Source organism: Eretmochelys imbricata, chromosome 4 (genome assembly GCF_965152235.1).
Source record: "Eretmochelys imbricata isolate rEreImb1 chromosome 4, rEreImb1.hap1, whole genome shotgun sequence".
NCBI lineage: Eukaryota > Metazoa > Chordata > Testudines > Cheloniidae > Eretmochelys > Eretmochelys imbricata.
The window spans coordinates 131,996,846-132,015,782 of NC_135575.1; the positions used below are offsets into that span (position 1 = coordinate 131,996,846).

The 18,937-nt window shown below is 45.4% G+C and overlaps 1 protein-coding gene across 2 annotated transcripts in view; it reads left to right on the forward strand.

The window, feature by feature from the left end:
• SMYD1 (SET and MYND domain containing 1) overlaps positions 1-11,271 on the forward strand; it is a 53,666-nt gene extending 42,395 nt beyond the window's left edge. For both annotated transcript variants that reach the window (XM_077814684.1, XM_077814685.1), the window contains 4 exons: positions 5,534-5,626; positions 6,583-6,746; positions 9,160-9,328; positions 11,113-11,271. In XM_077814684.1, coding sequence (XP_077670810.1) covers positions 5,534-5,626; positions 6,583-6,746; positions 9,160-9,328; positions 11,113-11,271 — 585 coding nt within the window. The remainder of the gene's footprint in view (positions 1-5,533; positions 5,627-6,582; positions 6,747-9,159; positions 9,329-11,112) is intronic.
• Positions 11,272-18,937: the final 7,666 nt, after the last annotated feature.

The following is an 18,937-nucleotide window of genomic DNA, read 5'->3' on the forward strand; positions in this document are numbered from 1 at the left end:
GAACCTCTGGATAGGTCTTTGTGGGTGACCGCATTGGGTCAATTCTCTGTGGGGAGTTCACACGACAGGCTATTTATCTTTTGTGCAGAAGCATAGTGACTTGTATTTGTTTATTATTCAGCTTCACACGAGTTCTTGGAAGAATGGATTATGATAGCATGGCAAGTTTGTGGGGTGTCTTGTAGGTATTAAGCTGTTTTCCTTGACAGGCTGTTTTACTTTGAGACGGTGCTGATAGCTCCTGATTGCATGTAAGTGGGAATTTTTTCCCTTGATTGCTGTTCTCTTTCTGAGCTAGCTTTATTCACACAATGATCAGCTCCTCTCTAAATCAAATCACAGCTGAACTACGTTAAGGACCTAGTCCTGCAACTTTGCACTCATGCAAGTAGTATCCCTGTAATCAGTAAAAGCTTGATCCTGGAATGTGAGTCTTGCACTCGATTTTGTTAGGACTACTCCCACAAGTAAAGGTTTACAGGATCAGGCCCTAATTGAAGTCAAGGGGACTACTTGTACAAACAGGAACTACTCACATGAGTAAGGGCTGCATGCAGCCCGTAACTCCTACTAACTTCTGGGAGACCACTGCAAATTAAACTGTTGCTTAGTTTCTATTATTTGCTATAGTAATTCATCGTGTACGAGTAAGTTACCTCTCTTTATTCTGTATCTGTGGCCACTTGTACCACGCTTATCACCGTGGCGTCGGACCACTTCCAGCAATGTCTTCAGAAATATAAGATCTTTCTACAGCACCTGCTGTTAAACCTTTAGGCTACATCGACACAAGGAGTGAGGGGATGCGATTCCCCTGCTCATGTACATATACTCTTGTTAGTTCTTATCCAGGTAGCATGTGTAAAAATAGCATTGTAGTCATGGAAACACTGACACAGGAGTGGAGGTGCAGTTTAGCTGTACTGAATACCTACCCACTGGTTTTCAGGTGGGCTCATACTCAGCCTGGCCTCTGCGGCTGCTCATAGTGTAGACAGAGCCTTAGTGAGCAGCGAGGGCTTGTGTGTCTCTGTGTGTGTGTATGAGTGGGGATCTGCTGTACACACAGTCAGTGTGTGTCACTTTCAGGGTGAATATTTTCCATATCTTTTAGTGCCCTCATGGAAAAATCTCCCTGTATCTATGCAAGGCCTGGGATTTTACGTATTAAAAATACACTCCATACATAGGTAATAAATCTTGGTATTGACCTTAACAGGAGACAGTGCCTGCTTGCTGCCCAGCTTGTCTACATTCTCCGAATTCAGGCTCAGTCCCCGGTTAGTAGCAGCCCTCACAGCTGCATGGAAAATGCCCTCTGAATGTATGCTGGAATGACAGTTTACATACTTGACAGCCGTTCCGTTCTCTGATCCTTCACCCCTTCAGATTAGTGGCAAAGCTTCCCTTGATTTCAGTGGGACCGGAATTAGGCTCTTAGTGAAGGCAGGAAACAGCTTTCATTTGACAATTCATGTAGGCAAATGGGATAACCCCTCTTCCCCCCCGCCCCGCATGCATGTGCTGCTACTGTTTAAGTGACATTTCAAGTGCCCATTATAGGACAGTGCCCTTACTCAGACAAAACAACTTGCATTGACATCAAAATTCTTTTTGAACAAAGTCTGCAGGACAGGATAGGACCCCAATAGGTCTACACAGCAGCTGGGAGGTGTGATTCCCAACTGGGCTAGAAAGGACATACGCTAGCTCTGCTTGAATTAGCATGCTAAAAATAGCCGTGTGGGTTGTTGAGGCACAGGTAGTGGCATGAGCTGGCTGGCTGAGTCCAAGCCTGCCTGGGCCCCCTGACCACACTCCGGTGGCTAGCCCGTGTCACAATGTCCATACTGTTATTTTTAGTGTGAGTTTTAGCAGAGCTAGCATGTGCCTGTCTACCTGGGCTGGGAGGCATGCTTTCACCTGCAGTGTAGACCTATCCCAAAAGCACTATTCAGGCTTAAACCCTGGTTAAAATATTAAAACCTGGTTACCTTCAGTAGTTTCAGTCTTTTAAGCTATAACTCTGTATATAGGCTCCGAGTAAAAGACCATTCTTGTTCCTTGTATTGTAAACTTTCAGGGCCCTTTCTAGCCTGGCTGTCATTAGGATCACAGGTTTACAAATTTAGCAGAAATCTAACACAAAGATTCCCCAAGCCTCCCGCAGTCCAGATGTTAAAAGCAAACAACAGGACAAACCTAGAGCACTGAATCCAAACCCCTTCCTCTTTCAGGAGGGATCAAAATCTATTCCTCAGGTCCAAACCCAGGATTACTGCTTTGGTTCTTGGTCATATAACAGTGTTGTCAATTTTATCATGAATTTCACAATAAAGGGTGGTTGGTTTTTTTTGAAGCCCCACCTCAGGGCACCATGTGATTATAAAACAACTTCAGCTTTCCTTAGAAACAAAAAAAAAGTAGATTTCTAGCCCTTGTGATTGTGGGGAAAACTGTAGCATTTAATTTCAGAAAGGAGGACTACACAAAAATGAGGAAGTAAGTGAAACAGAAATTAAAATGTACAGTGCAAAAAGTAAAATCCTTGCAAGGTGCATGGAAACTTTTTAAAGACACCATAATAGAGGCACTTAAATGTATACCCCAAATTAAAAAACATAGTAAGAGAACCAAAAAAGTGCCACCGTGGCTAAACAACAAAGTAAAAGAAGCAGTGAGAGGCAAAAAGGCATCCTTTAAAAAGTGGAAGTTAAATCCTAGTGAGGAAAATAGAAAGGAGCATAAACTCTGGGAAATGAAGTGTAAAAATATAATTAGGAAGGGCAAAAAAGAATTTGAAGAACAGCTAGCTAAAGACTCAAAAAGTAATAGCAATTTTTTTTAAAGTACATCAGACGCAGGAAGCCTGCTAAACAACCAGCGGGGCCAGTGGATGAACGAGATGCTAAAGGAGCACTCAAGGACGATAAGGCCATTGAGGAGAAACTAAATGAATTCTTTATATCGGTCTTCGTGGCTGAGGATGTGAGGGAGATTCCCAAACCTGAGCCATTCTTTTTAGGTGACAGATCTGAGGAACTGTCCCAGATTGAGGTGTCATTAGAAGAGGTTTTGGAACAAATTGATAAACTAAACAGTAATAAGTCACCAGGACCAGATGGTATTCACCCAAGAGTTCTGAAGGAACTCAAATGTGAAATTGCAGAACTACTAACTGTAGTATGTAACCTATCATTTAAATCAGCTTCTGTACCAAATGACTGGTGGATAGCTAATGTGACGCCAATTTTTAAAACGAGCTCCAGAGGTGATCCCAGCAATTACAAGCCAGTAAGCCTGACTTCAGTACCAGGCAAACTGGCTGAAACTATCATTAAGTACAAAATTGTCAGACACATGGATGAACATAGTTTGTTGGGGAAGAGTCAACATGGTTTTTGTAAAGGGAAATCATGCCTCACCAATCTACTAGAATTCTTTGAGGGGGTCAACAAGCATGTGGACAAGGGGAATCCATTGGATATAGTGTACTTAGATTTTCAGAAAGCCTTTGACAAGGTCCGTCTTTGACAAGGCTCTTAAGCAGAGTAAGCTGTCGTGGGGTAAGAGGGAAGGTCCTCTCATGGACTGGTAACTGGTTAAAAGATAGGAAACAAAGGGTAGGAATAAATGGTCAGTTTTCAGAATGTAGAGAGGTAAATAGTCATGTCCCCCAGGGGGCCTGTACTGGGCCCAGTCCTATTCAACATATTCATAAATGATCTGGGAAAAGGGGTAAACAGTGAGGTGGCAAAATTTTCAGATGATACAAAACTACTCAAGATAGTTAAGTCCCAGGCAGACTGCGAAGACTACAAAAGGATCTCTCAAAACTGGGTGACTGGGCAACAAAATGGGGGATGAAATTCAATGTTGATAAATGCAAAATAATGCACACTGGAAAACATAATCCCAACTATACGTATAAAATGATGGAGTCTAAATTAGCTGTTTTACCACTCAAAAAAGAGATCTTTGAGTCATTGTGGATAGTTTCTCTGAAAACATCCACTCTATGTGTAACAGCAGTAAAAAAAGCTAACAGAATATTGGGAATCTTTAATAAAGGGATAAATAATAAGACAGAAAATATTATATTGCCGCCGTATAAATCCATGGTACACCGACATCTTGAATAATGTGTGCAGATGTAGTCTCCCCATCTCAAAAAAGATATGTTGGAATTGGAAAAGGTTCAGAAAAGGGCAACAAAAATGATTAGGGGTATGGAACAGCTTCCATATGAGAAGAAATTAATAAGACTAGCACTTTTCAGCTTGGAAAAGAGACGACTAAGGAGCGATATGATAGAGGTCTATAAAATCATGACTGGTGTGGAGAAAGTAAATAAGGAAGTGTTATGAGAAGGAGTAAATAACACAAGAACTAGGGGTCACCAAATGAAATTAATAGGCAGCAGGTTTAAAACAAACAAAAGGAAGTATTTCTTCACACAACACACAGTCAACCTGTGGAACTCTTTGCCAGAGGATGTTGTGAAGGCCAAGACTATAACAGGGTTCAAAAAAGAGCTAGATAAGTTAATGGAGGATAGGTCCATCAATGGCTATTAGCCAGGACGGGCATGGATGGTGTCCCGAGCCTCTGTCTGCCAGAAGCTGGGAATGAACAACAGGGAATGGATCACTTGATGATTCCCTGTTCTGTTCATCCCCTCTAGGGCACCTGGCATTGGTCACTGTCGGAAGACAGGATACTGGGCTAGATGCACCTTTGGTCTGACCAGTATGGCCATTCTTATGTTCTTATTTCAAAGAAGTGGGAACCCCAGAAACTCAAAAACCAGAAGGCAAGGAAAAAGAATCCAACATTAATTAGTTTTTAAATCTCATGACAATCTCAATATTTTGGGGGCCTGACTTGTGGTTTTGGAATGCTTGCAGCTGTCATTCCAGCATGGAGAGCTGGAAGGGGCCAGCTTTTAAGGCCAGGTGGGAAGTCATGTTTTGGCCCAAATGCTGACATTTTTTCAAGTATGTAAATGAAATAAAGGGTTAAATTCCTCCCTGGTAGAACTCTGTGGAAGTCTCAGTCGATGGCCCCAATCCTGCCATACGCTGTGCACATGCAGTACCTGGTGGCTCCGTGGAACCCCACTGAGGGCGGCCTCTTCTCTGTCTCCCATGCTCAGTCTCTTCCATTCCCCCGTGAGGTTTGCAAGAGTCTCCCAATTGCCAGTCACTAACTTCTGACATTTTGCAGGAACAAACAAACCAAACCAAGCCACCCAAACCACTCAGGTCCCTTCCTGTCCCCCTACCCTGCTACACCCTCGTCCCAGCGAGAGCACAATCAGGTCATATCTATTCAGTAGCAGCACTGAGTGACACTGTAGATTAGTACAGGTAGGGGCTGATCCTGCTCCCATTGAAATCAGTGGAAGTTTTACTATTGAGTTCAATGGTAGCAAGCTTCAGGACCTCAGTGTGGCAGCTGGTTCTATTCCGGGGAGCATGGGTGTAACTTCAGAAGTGAATTCGTTTCAATAGCTTTCCAATGCTGTCCCCAGCCTTCCCAAGACGTAGTGAAGGAAGTTCTCCAGTTCTCCAAGGACACCCTGGAGAAGATCAGCAAGGCCCGATCCGAGGGGGTCTACCACGAAGTAAGTCACGGTGTCTTTGGTCTCTCGTTGCTGTGGAACTTCAGGGGAAGGAAGCAGGCAGCTGATCTCACCAAGCCACTGGGCAGACTCAGTCAGCCTTTGTGTTGTCATATTAATGAAACAGTCCTGCAGACAGGGGCACTAGTTGCACACTCAAGCTGACGGGTCAGTTTGCTGATGTCAGTGTTTATGGGGCAGACAACGAATGAATACACTGAAATTAATTCACCAGTGTTCACTTCCTTCCTCCCTGGCTCATTCATTCTCCTCTGCCCATCTTGGCCTCCTCCACCTCTCTATCCACAGCCTGGCAGTGGGTGATCCTTCCACCGGGGCTGCCTATCTCTCTGGAGTGCTCTTTTTCTCTCTCCGTGGCAATAAAATAGGGATGGGACCAAGTCACAAGGGTTCTGGGGTGGATCCAAACTCCCCCAGAGTCCAAGGGAATCAGATCCAGTCCTTCTCCTCAGATCCATCTCACAGAGGATGAGCCTGAACCTCCAGGGATGACACTGGATCCACCCTTCACCAGCATGTGAGAGGTTCAGAGCTGGTGTCAATCTGATCCCACCTCTCTGCTGATGCCCTTTAGTGAGGTGGGGAAGTTAGTGTGATGGCAGCCATCTTTGCCAACACACTAGGGATCTCCAGAACTAAAAGCATGAACTAAGAGCCAAGACTCCCTAGGTGAGGCTGCAATAATCTCATGTCCTTTGCAGATGGGGACAAAGGGGAAACCTGTGACTCACTCACCAGTGGGTTCCATTTGCACCCTTCACTCTTACTTTCCTCGCTTGTTTATGACTGACTCTCTCTGTTTGGCGAGCAGCTATTGAGCAAATAGGATAAACGTGAAACATACAAGATACAGCGCTCTGTCATGGCGGATGTGCAATTCTAGGGCAGGTGGTCCTGTGACATTCTCTTGAACTAATTTGCCTTTCCTGGGTGCCTAGGTTGTGAAGCTCTGTCGTGAGTGTCTGAAGAAACAAGAGCCTGTGCTGGGAGACACTAACATCTACCTGCTCAGGATCCTGAGCATCGCTTCGGAAGTGCTCTCCTACCTCCAGATGTTCGAGGAAGCAGCAGGCTATGCGAAGAGGATGGTTGATGGTTACATGTATGTGATCAAATCACCTGTTTTCATGGTGGCTCTTTTTGACTCAATAATTTAATTAAGACATTTCTACAAAGAATCTGGACCTGACTCTGCTCTCACTTTACAGTGGTGTAAAACAGGAGTAAGTCCACTAAGGTCAGTGGAGCAACACTGGTGTAAAACCTATATAACTGAGCTCAGAATCAGGCCCTGCTTTTATCACCAAAGAGAGAGAGAGAGTTTTGCTCACTTTGTGAATGGAAAGCTCCAAAACAGGATCATTTTTCAATTTGTCTACATATAACTTCAGAGGGCAACTGGACAGGTTTAATTAACCCATCTCTTTTGTCTGAGAAGCTGCCCAGAGCTGCTTAGATGGTGTCAGAGAAAGTAGACATGGAGAAAACCTATCATTATGTAAAGAACACACTGTGCTCCTGTAATGTGATCTCTGACTGGTAAAGAGATGCTACTGTGATAAGAAAACTGCTGGTGGATTGCACAGGTGTCCCCAAATGCAAATTTTTGTCTTGCCCTTTTACTTTACACCACTTCAGGTCACATCTAGCCCTTGCTCCTGCTAGTAACTGTTCCTTGCAGTTTATTCCTGAGTGTCACAGTCAGTGTTTAAGGCCAGAAGGGACCACTAGATCATCCAGTGTGACCTCCTGTATGGCACAGACCACCAACACCCACCCAGGACTCGCACACTAAACCCAACAGCTGAAGTCAGACCAAAGTAAATGAAACCCATGGAAGACTAGAGTATTATGTGCGACAGGCAGAGAACAGGAGGGACTGAGGTGCACCCATGCCCAAGGCCCCCACAATGGCAGGGAAATAATTAAATGAGATACACCCAGATAATCCTGGCAAGTCACCTGCATCCCCAGCTGCAGAGGAAGGCACAACATCCCCAAGGTCCCTGCCAATCCAACCTGGGAGAAAATTCCTTCCTGACCACACACATGGTGATCAGTTAGACTCTCTGCATGACGGCAAGAACCAGTCAGCCAAGAACCTGAGAGAGCAAATGCTTGATGCTACCCCAGAGCCCTGGCCCACCTCGCCCAGTGTCCCCTGTGGCATCCCTGAAGCTTCAGAGGAAGAAGATAAAAAAAACCCTCCCAGAATACACTGGGGGAGGAGGAGGAGAATCCCGTCCTGACCCCCTGCAGCTGGCTTGGCCCAGTCCCATTTTAAAGGAGTCAAGTGACGGGGGTAGGGGACAGGCATTTAGGAAATAATATATATTCAACTTTGTTTTGGCTGTTGACATTTTCCATTGTGAAATAGTCTCTTGCTTTGCTGGGGCATCTCCACCTGGAAGCTGCTTGCCTTCCTTCCAACAGTTGGCCATCAAGAAGTGATTGGCCAGAAACACCCAGTTGGTCTAGAAAGAGCCTCAAACCGTCTAGAATTTCCTTCCATCTTAGCAGCCCAGCAGCATCTTATCCAGGCGCTTCCCCCATGTTGTGATAATTTTAATGTGATCTCCTTTTGGACAGCCCAATCATACATGATGGAAATTGCTGTCTCCTTTGCACACTCTGTAGCTACTTCTTTACTGAGTAAACCAAGTTTCTACTGCAAAGCCAGGAAAGCTATGGATTGGGTTTTATTCTGTTCAGGCTAAGGTGCTCCAATTTCTGTTTTTCCTCCCTCATGCTAAGTGTAGCTCAAATGATAAAGTGAGCACAGATTCTTAGAAATCACAGGTTTTAAAATCATAGACATTAGAAGTGGAAAAGGCCTATTGCATCACCTAATTCATCCTCCCTTCAAAGAAGAATTGTTCCCAGGAGTGTGTTGTTTGCCATTTTGTCCAGTTTCATTTTAATGCCTTTCACCACTGTTGTTTGATGAGAGGCAGCGTGGTCCAGGGGAAGGGTCATAAGCCTGGAAGTAGAACCTGCATTCAAGTCCTGTCTCTGCTGCTGATCTGCTAGGTGACATGGGGAAAGTCATTTCACCTTGCTGTGAGTCAGAGTCCCCATCTGTAAAATGGGGACAATGATACTTTCCTTCCTTTGCAAAGTGCTTTGTGATCCACAAATGAAAAATGTTACATAAGAGCTAAGCGTTAGGTTTAAACGTAATTTCAAGCAATGGCTCACTGTGCTGGAACTGCAATGTTAGGGGCATAGCGTCGGATCCTGATTGCAGTTATATCGATGGAATGTGGTGTTACAAACCTTCGGAGCCTGTATCAGACCCTGTCAGCATGTTGTTCCTGCCCAGCCAGGTTCTGCCACACCGTGTGGTAGCTCCCACTTCCAGCAGTTCGACTGATTTCAGTGGGGCTACTCATGGATTGAGGTACCGCTCAGTGTGAGTAAGCGTGACAGAATCTGGCCCTCAGTAAACAGTGTTTTCAGGTAATATTTGGAAAGTTAAACGCTCCCCACAATGAAATTTCTCAATGTTTTCCCAGGAAAATATACCATCCCAACAATGCGCAGTTAGGGATGGCAGTGATGCGGGCAGGAGTGACCCATTGGCATGCCAGTCTCATTGAAGCAGGGCATGGCATGATCTGCAAAGCCTATGCTATTCTTCTGGTGACCCATGGACCTACCCACCCAATCACCAAAGACCTGGAGGTAGGTAGCCAGCGTCTCTTGGACAGTTCCTACGTTGACATGTGTCTGTGTAATCTGGTTTGTTGTCATTGTATATGAAAAGTTAAATTTAAATAAACAGTAGAAGCAGATGCCTAAAAAGCTGGGAACTGATCATATAAAGCTTGCTTCGTGCAGTGTGATGTTAATATGTTTTCCATTAGATGATACTGGAGCTGGTTAGAAAATGGAATTCCTATCCTCTGGGACATTCCAACGTTTTAACATTGGTTTTCATCCCAAATGGGGAGAATAAGTCAAAATACAGTACTGAAAACCTTCATGGAATGAAAAGCGATAAAAAATTGGAAATGTTGAAACAAGATGTTGATTCGAAATGAAGTGTTTCATTTTGGAATGTCGATTTGAAACGAAAATGTTCATATCTAACAGACATTTGGACTAAAAGTTGACATTTTGAAGTAAAAAATTGTCAATTCAAAACAAAGTGTTTCACTTCCAAATGCAGCGTTGAGAAACTGAAAAATGTGACATTTTCCGATGACGTCGTTTCGCTTACCTCTATATTAGCCACAGAGCGGGATGCAAGCTTTGCTGTGCCTTTGGAGAAGTGACATGTTCTCCTGCCAGCTCTGTCCTCACCTGAACTTGGCTGGTGGCACTGTGACTGCTAGGTCAGGGATGTGTGTGTGTGTGTGTGTGAGAGGGAGAGAGAGAGACATGCATAGGTCTTTATGCAACTGCCCCAGTAGTATAGGGCTAAAGCCACTGCCAAATGTGCATTTTATTTCCTCGGCCCATAATAAGGGGCAGTGGGTTGCTGTGCTCTCCCAGGAAAAGAATGGTCCTTTAGGGACCCACTTCATTCCATTGTAACGCTGACGGGCCCCAGTCTTCGGTGGGCGGGATCGAACCTGGGACCTCTGGAGCTCAGTGCATGAACCTCTACTGCATGACCTAAAAGCCATAGGCTCCTTAGCTAAGGCTGTAGAGTAGGCTTATTTTCTCTCTCTCTCTAAGTGGTCTTGGTGCCACTCAATGGGACAGAACCCCACACCCAGGAGGTGTGTGGGTTACATATGCTCTCCCTTTGCTCCCGGGATAGTAATTTGTTGCTGGCCTACAGAAGCAGCAAATTACAGGCCTCCTTTCTTCCTGCCCGCACTGACTTAGCTCAGTTGTCTGGTGTACTGGAGGATGGAGTCAAGGCTCTGCCCGTTCCCTGTTGTTCCCTGCCGAGCTTCTCCAGGAGGAGAGCAGTGGGCTCACAGCACCCACTTACCCTTGTGTGCCTGGATCCAAGGCCAGCTAGCCTGCAGAAGGGTGTAAAGGGAATTCTTAGCACCCCTTCTCTGCCTGTGCAGGCACAGAGGCAGCCCTGTAATCTAGCGCTGGCAGTGAATTTGTGCTCATGAAGAACTCTGGGTTGACAACTTTGGGAATGGGAACCTGTATTTGTCTGCAGAAGAACCACAGCAGACAGGCAGTGCAATCTACCCCACACTGCCTCACCACTAATCAGCCTGGTCTAGAAGGGACCATGATTGGGTTTGGGAGAGCAGCTGAGTCTCTATGTCTAGGCAGCCTTTGGCCTCCTGGATGAGGGACAGGTTATGGAACTGGACTGATGTCATCCTCCCTTGTCACATGGGCCACTGAATACTCATTAGATGGCACCGATGTTCAACCATCTAACAGAACTGGGGAGCAGGAGGCCACTATCCTACCTTAGAAGGTACTTTATTTCTTTACTTTGAGAGATATTGTAGAGTTTTCACCACTTGGCCTGCCCTTCATCCATGCAGGTCATGCGTGTCCAGTCGGAGATGGAGCTGCGCATGTTCCAACAGAACGAGTTCATGTATTACAAAATGAGAGAAGCAGCCCTGAAAAACCAGAAGATCCAAGTTATGCCTGAGCCCACCAATGAAGCTTCATCGGGCCTCTTCCACACGAAACAGTAACCCCAAAGCTTCCAGTTATCTGTATTCCTGCACATCTGGTAGAACATCCACCCTTTTCTTCCAGATCTGAAGAGGTTATTTGTAATAAGCACCGTGCTATCTAATTAAGAACACTTATATCTCCTGAGACAAGTATTCTTCCAGGAGCTCAGGGCACCAGCTAAGAAATATTTCACAGGAAATAGATCTTGTTTCCACAAATAATAAAAAGGTCATTATAGCTTCGCTTCCACAATAATTCATTTTAGGTCTAGTTCTCTTCATATAAGGCCAAATCCTGAAGTCCCTCACTTAGACTTTCAATCAGTTCTTTCTCAAGTGAAACATCCACTGGAGTCAGCAGGTGCTTGCCCAAGTGAGGATGGGGATAGACCCCAGTAAAAATGAGGATGGACGACAGTGTTTGACCCAAAGGGAGTCTTGTCTGTGTGAGGACTGAGTGAAAACTGAGGAAAGCTATTAGGATTTAGCACTGAGGAAGTTTTAAGTAAAGGCACTTTTCCTGCCATTTTTCTATAGTTCAAAAACGATTCTGTAGTGTAGGAACTAACCTGCCGAATGGAGCAGACTTTAGGCAGTACTGTGACCATTTTGCAGATTAATTAGAGATCCTACCTTCGGTAGAAGAATTTAGGTACCATTAGGACCGTATAAACTAGGGTGACAATGGCTCAGCTGACATTGCCCTGCCAAGTAAAAAGTGCATAGACAATGGTTTAAATCTCAGCATGAATGAAGTCAAAGCAGGTTAGGTTTCAGAGTAACAGCCGTGTTAGTCTGTATTCGCAAAAAGAAAAGGAGTACTTGTGGCACCTTAGAGACTAACCAATTTATTTGAGCATAAGCTTTCGTGAGCTACAGCTCACTTCATCGGATGCTGAGCTGTAGCTCACGAAAGCTTATGCTCAAATAAATTGGTTAGTCTCTAAAGCAGGTTAGGACAGTGATCAGAAATGGAGCTCTGGTGTTGGTCCAAACCAGTGGCCAAAGCAGATTGAAAGAGAATTGGGAGCTTCCATCACACCAACCAATGGGGCAGGGAGTGGCGGGGAAGCACTCGGCCACAGTGTGGGAACTCCCATTTGGAGTGATGTGGAGGATGGGGAGTTGTCCTCCTCACTGCTCCTACTTCCTTTAGTTCCCAGTCCCAACCTGGACTGGAGCAACGTCGGTGTTCTAATGTGCTTTGGACCCCTTCATGCTGGCCGACCAAACTGTGTCGTGCTTACCCTGTTTCAATACAAGAGCATTTAAATCATGCTTAAGCCTGGTGTGTAAGTTAATTTATGAGGCATGTGTAGCTGGGGCCTGCAGTGAGTACCACAGATGGATCTAATGTAGTATATAGCCAGGGGGTGGCTTTAAGGCTCATGTGCCATAGGAACTGAACCCTGATGGGCGGGGAGTGGGTAGAAGGACAATTCTTTTAGGAAGAGAACGACAGATGTCGTTGCCAATATCTTTCCTGCGTACTTGCTTTGATTCAAGAAATGTCAAGTTCAGCTTGGACTTATCTGGTGGTAAGGAATATGGTCTAGTGTAATGGGCAAGGGAGCCATCATCATCTGTGTTCCAATCTCGCCTCTGTCATTGACTTTGGTAAAGTCAATTACTCTCTCTAGCCAAGTTCAGAGTTGAGTCTAAATTTCAGCTAAAAAAATGTGAACTCTGGTGAAGCTGGAAAGAAATGTAGATTACATCAGTTTAGATTCACCTTTGTATTTGACTTTCTGTGCCACCATTTAATAGGCAGCAGGTTTAAAACAAACAAAAGGAAATATTCTTCACACAACGCACAGTCAACCTGTGGAACTCATTGCCAGGGGATGTTGTGCACGCCAAAACCATAACTGGATTCAAAAGAGAATTAGATAAGTTCATGGGGGATAGGTCCATCAATGACTATTAGCCAAGATAGTCAGGAATGCAACCCCATGCTCTGGGGGTCCCTAAGTCTCTGCCAGAAGCTGGGAATGAGCGACAAGGGATGAATCACTTGATGATTGCCCTGTTCTGGTCATTCCCTCTGAAGCACCTGGCATTGGCCACTATCAGAAGACAGGATACTGAGGTAGATGGAACATTGGACTGACCCAATATGGCTGTTCTTATGTTCTTTTGTTCACCATCTGTAAAGTGTAGGTTCATAGATTCCCAGGCCAAAAGGAACCATTGTGCTCATCTAGTCTGACCTCCTGTATAGCACAAGCAGAGGATTCCCCTGAATTAATTCCTGTTTGAATTAGATCATGTCTCTTAGAAAAATGTCCAGTCTTAATTTTAAAATTGCCACTTATGGAGAATCCACCCCAAACCCTTGGTTGGTTGTTCCAACTGTTAATTACTCTCAAATTCATAGCCTGAATTTGTCTAGCTTCAACTTCCAGCCAGTGAACCTTGTTCTACCTTTGTCTGCTAGATTGAAGTGCCCAAGCAGGTACTCACAGGTTGTGATCAAGTCACCACTTACCCTCCTCTTGATGAAGCTAAACAGACTGAACTCCTGGAGTCTGATTGGATACCAGTCCCATCTCACAGGAATGCTGGGAAGATCAATTAGATAATGTTTGCAGGGTGTTAAGTGGTGTTGATTTTCACTGCTGTGGAAGATGCACAGCAATCTGACAACCAGCTTTGCCCCAGCGTGTATTAACACAGTGTCTCTTTAAAACTTCCTGTAACTCAGGCTCTACAACAGATGCACCTACAAAACAATTCTCATCCGCTGTTAATGAATGCTAGACCGTGACCATGCTGCTAACATCATCCTTGGGACTGGTTTGGCTTCTGTACAGTGCCATTAGCAGGTTATGTCACTGAGGCTTTCGGTTTTATGTTAAAAAGGAAATACATTAGAAACAGCATTTTTAAACAAAAAGGTGTTTTCTGTCTGTCTGTATTTCAGAAATCAAATTCTCCAAATCTTCAGTGGTGAGTAGCAGATAAAATTAATGGCATATTCAAGAAGTTTCTCATTACTCCTGACCAGATAGGCCAGTGAAATAAGGCCAGGTTCTTATCTCATATTATCCATTGACTTTGCTGCAGTTACTCTAAATTAAAATGGGTGTAATGCAGATGAGAATCTGTCCCATAGGGCCCACTTTACATTAGTCCATTGTGTGTGTGGAATCTGGACTCCAACCTGGCCAATCCCTGAGGATTCAGGGGGTGAAATTCGTTCTTGAGCCCTACAGTGAACACTTCACATCTTTAAGCATGAGAATTTCCTACCTGTTGCTATTGTCCACAGCTGCTGACGTTATTAAAAGTCATAAAACTATTTAGGGAGACAAGGTGGGTCAGTTAATATCTTTTATTGGACCAACTTCTGCTGGTGAGAGAGACAAGCTTTCAAGCGTTACACAGCGCTCTTCTTCAGGTCTGGGAAACACAGGGCAAAGTCTACACTTAAAATGCTGCCCTGGCGCGGCTGCGAGGTTGTAGCACTTTAGTAAAGATGCTCTAAGCTGACGGGAGAGAGCTCTCCTGTCGGCATAGTTAATCCACCTCTGCAAGAAGCAGTAGGTCTGCTGGTGGGAGAAGCTCTCCTGTCAACACAGCGCTTTCTGCATAGTTTAGGTCAGTATAACTACGTCACCCATTAGGTGTGGATTTTTCACACCCCGAGCGATATAGTTTGGGTGATCGGACAGCAAATGTGAAAAATTGGGACGGGGGTGAGGAGTAATAGGAGTCTATATAAAAAAAAGACCCAAAAGTCAGGACTGCACCTATAAAATTGGGACATCTGGTCACCCTAGATATAGTTGTACCGCAGGGGTTCTCAAACTGGGAGGTCGTGACCCCTTAGGGGGTCGCGAGGTTATTACATGAGGGGTCACAAGCTATCAGCCTCCATCCTAAACCCTGTTTCACCTCCAGCACTTATAGTAGTGTTAAATATAAAAAAAAGTGTTTTTAATATATATGGGGTGGGGTGGTCGCGCTCAGAGGCTTGCTCTGTGAAAGGGGTCACCAGTATAAAAGTTTGAGAACCACACTCATATTGGGGCCATAATACAGGATAGAGGTAGGGGGACAACTTACCACTTTGGAAACCATCTTGTTTGGCACATGGTCAACTGTAATGGGCATGCCTAAGTGTTTCCTTTTAGCCCAAAGCTGCCCATCCATATGGGATGGTTTAGGTTGTGTTCCTGTGTTCTACTGCCCTCTGCTGGCCTGGATATCACACCTAGTCGGTATTCAGCATACTGGACGAGTTGACAGTGTTACTTCCGAGTTTTATGACTGACCGTGGTAACTTTTTCCGCTTCTTTAGTGCCTGCCATTGGTTGATGACCCGGGTCTCTGTCTGCACACGTCTCCACTGATGGCTCGTTACATATCATTCTTTATCCCCACATAGCTGGATGAACAGAATGTTGGGAATCATTAAGAAAGGGATAGATAATAAGATAGATAAAGGGATAGATAATAATATCATATTGCCTCTATATACTTCCATGCAGGGTCGTCCCTAGGGGGCCCAGGGCATAGGCGCTGAGTTTCCTGCGTGCTCCCCCTGGCTCCGTCCAGGCCCCGACCCCACCCCACCCCACCTCTTCCCCCAAGGCCCCACCCCCACCCCACCTCTTCCTGCCCCCGCCCTACCTCTTTCCTGCCCAGTTCCGCCCCCTCCCCTGACTGTGCTGCACCCTCGCTCTTCCCTCCTCCCCCCAGTGCCTCCAGACACCGCGACACAGCTGATCAGTGGTAAGCACTGGGAGGGAGTGGGCGGCGCTGATTGGCGGGGCCAGCTGGCGGGCAGAAGGCACTGGGGGGAGGAGGAGGTTGGTAGAGGGGCACCGCCTCACCCGCTGGTGCCCTGCCTCACCTCCCCGCCAGCCTTCTCATGAAGCGCGGGGCCCTCCAAAGCACGGGGCCCAGGGCTGTCGCCCCATTTTGCCATACCCTAGGGATTGCTCTGCCTCCATGGTACACCCACATCTTGAATACTGCATGCAGATGTGGTTGCCACATCTCAAAAAAGATATGTTGGAATTGGAAAAGGTTCAGAAAAGGGCAACAAAAATGGTGAGGGGTATGGAACGGCTGTATGAGGAAAGATTAATAAGACTGGGACTGTTCAGCTTGGAAAAGAGATGACGAAGGAGAGATATGATTGAAGTCTATAAAATCATGAGTGGTGTGGAGAAAGTAAATAAGGAAGTGTTGTTTACTACTTCTCATAACACAAGTCACCAAATGAAATTAATAGGCAGCAGGTTTAAAACAAAAAAAAAAGGAAGTATTTTTTCACACAATGCACACTCAACCTGTGGAACTCTTTGCCAGAGGATGTTGTGAAGGCCAAGACTATAACAGGGTTCAAAAAAGAGCTAGATAAGTTCATGGGGGATAGGTCCATCAAAGACTATTAGTCAGGATGAGTAAGGATGGTGTCCCTAGCCTCTGTTTGCCAGAAGCTGGGAATGGGCGACTGGGGATGGATTATTTGATGATTACCTGCTCTGTTCATTCCCTCTGGCATTGGCCACTGTTGGAAGACAGGATACTGGGCTAGATGGACCTTTGATTTGACCCAGTATGACCGTTCTTGTGTTCTTATGTTGATGGGCTGACAGATACAAGCACCTGTCTCAATTGGCATGGGAGATCACAAGAATTTCTCTGAACCTAACTGGTATTGTTGTTAGGGCTGTGGGAACAAATTCTGCCCACCAGCAGAATCAGCAAAAACTCACATTTCATCAAACATGCATCATGATTTTTCCCCATGGCAAAAGGGAGGTGAAAGAAATGATTCTCCATTTGTTTGAAAGCACATATGAAAGATGAATCAGGCACAGCTTTGAGCTAGAGGCATGAACTAATACCCCTGATCCCAAAACTAGGGGCCAGGAACTCCTGAGTTCAAATCCTGGGTCTACCACAGTTTGCTGCCTTGGTCAAATCACTCACCACTGCTTTATCTGTGCAAGGGACATGATATTCACAACTGGATTAGGGAATCTTGAGGATTGGCCAGGTAATATCTGTACAAGATGCTGAGGATTAAAAGCGCTAAGTAGTCTATGAAGGAACAGAACAAAAGAGAGAGAGGAAAAAACAACCCAACTTCTGTGGGCGGGGGTCATCAGAGCTACAGCTGCGGTGAGCTAGTGTCAGGAGTAGATGAATCAGTTAGAAAAAGGAGCTGACAATGGACACTAGAAATCAAAAAGATGGACCAGAGAAGAGATGAATCTTGTCTGAGTAGAGTCCCTCCCTTCAAACCTGATTGGCTGGGGGGTGTGCCGTTTAGGATGACCAGATGTCCTGATTTTATGGGGACAGTCCTCATATTTGAGGCTCTCTCTTATATAGGCACCTATTACCTCCCATCCTCTATCCTGATTTGTCACCCCTGCTATCTGGCAGCCATCTGGGAGGGTTTGAGCTAATAAGAGATTGGGGAAGGGGCGGCAAGGTCGCAAGCCTGGGAAATTTGGAAGGAGGAGAAGAAGGAGCAGCTGTCCCTGGAGGAGCAGAACCAGCAGCACAGAAGAAGGGGCAGGCAGGCACCAAACAGCCACCTGGACAGCTGAGACCATGCAGCAGGACTCACCATTCTGAGTGCATGGTGCATGCTAGCTAAGTCTGGGGGCAGTGTGCTGTATGGTGTACCGGGGCAAGGGACTCTGTGGAACCTCTGCCAGAGATCTGTCCCTGGGCTGATTCTTTATGGTATACTGGGGGCAAAGCAGTCTGTAACACCACCTAGAGGTCTTCCCCTGGGTTTGCTACTGGGTTTGCCTGGCATAAGGGAAGGTGGTGTTCTATCATTAAGCATGGTACTTTTCCCAGAAGCTTAACTCTGATGCACCTAGGAGGGAGGGTTCGCGTGTGCACGGGGCTCGGACCCCTTCCCCAACCCTGGGAATCCCCAACCTGACACTTGCAAGTAAATTGGAGAAAATTCCTCTGCAAGGTAATTAAGGTTTAAAAATAAATTCTGGACTCTCCAGCAGAGAGTCTGAAACTATGGTTCTGAATGGCTGAATTCATGTCAATGGGTGTAAACTCAGAGGCCAATGGAGACACTTTAAATCCCAAAACTGTTCACTGTTTGAACGCCCATCACATGTAAGGCAGGAAGAGGGAAGATTGTATTATGAAGATCTACCATAGTGTTTCCCAAAGTATGGGGCATGCCCCGCTGGTGGGTGCAAAGGACTAGTGAGGGGGAGAGGGTTGTGGAAGATGTGTACATTAAGATGGGTCAGGCCTTTAACAACCCAGTGAGGTTCAAGGGTGTGTGTGTGTGAGATTGGTTTCATCTTCCTGAAGCTGTGTTCAGCTGTATAAATGTTTGGAAACATCATCTTAATGGGACATTTGATACCTGAAAAGATACTGGAACAAATTATTCAACAACTAGTTTGTAAGCACCTAAAGGATAATAGTGTGATAAGTAATAGCCAACATGGATTTGTCCATATCAAATGATACCAAACCAGACTAACTGCCCTCTTTGACAGGGTTATTGGCCTAGTGGGTTGGGGGCGTAGCAGACATGATATATCTTGATTTTAGTAAGGCTTTTGACACAGTCCCACATGACATTCTGATAAGCAAGCTAGGGCCGTGAGGTCTAGAGGAAATTACTCTAAGGTAGGTGCACAACTGGTTGAAAAAAAGATGGTCAAAGAGTAGTTAT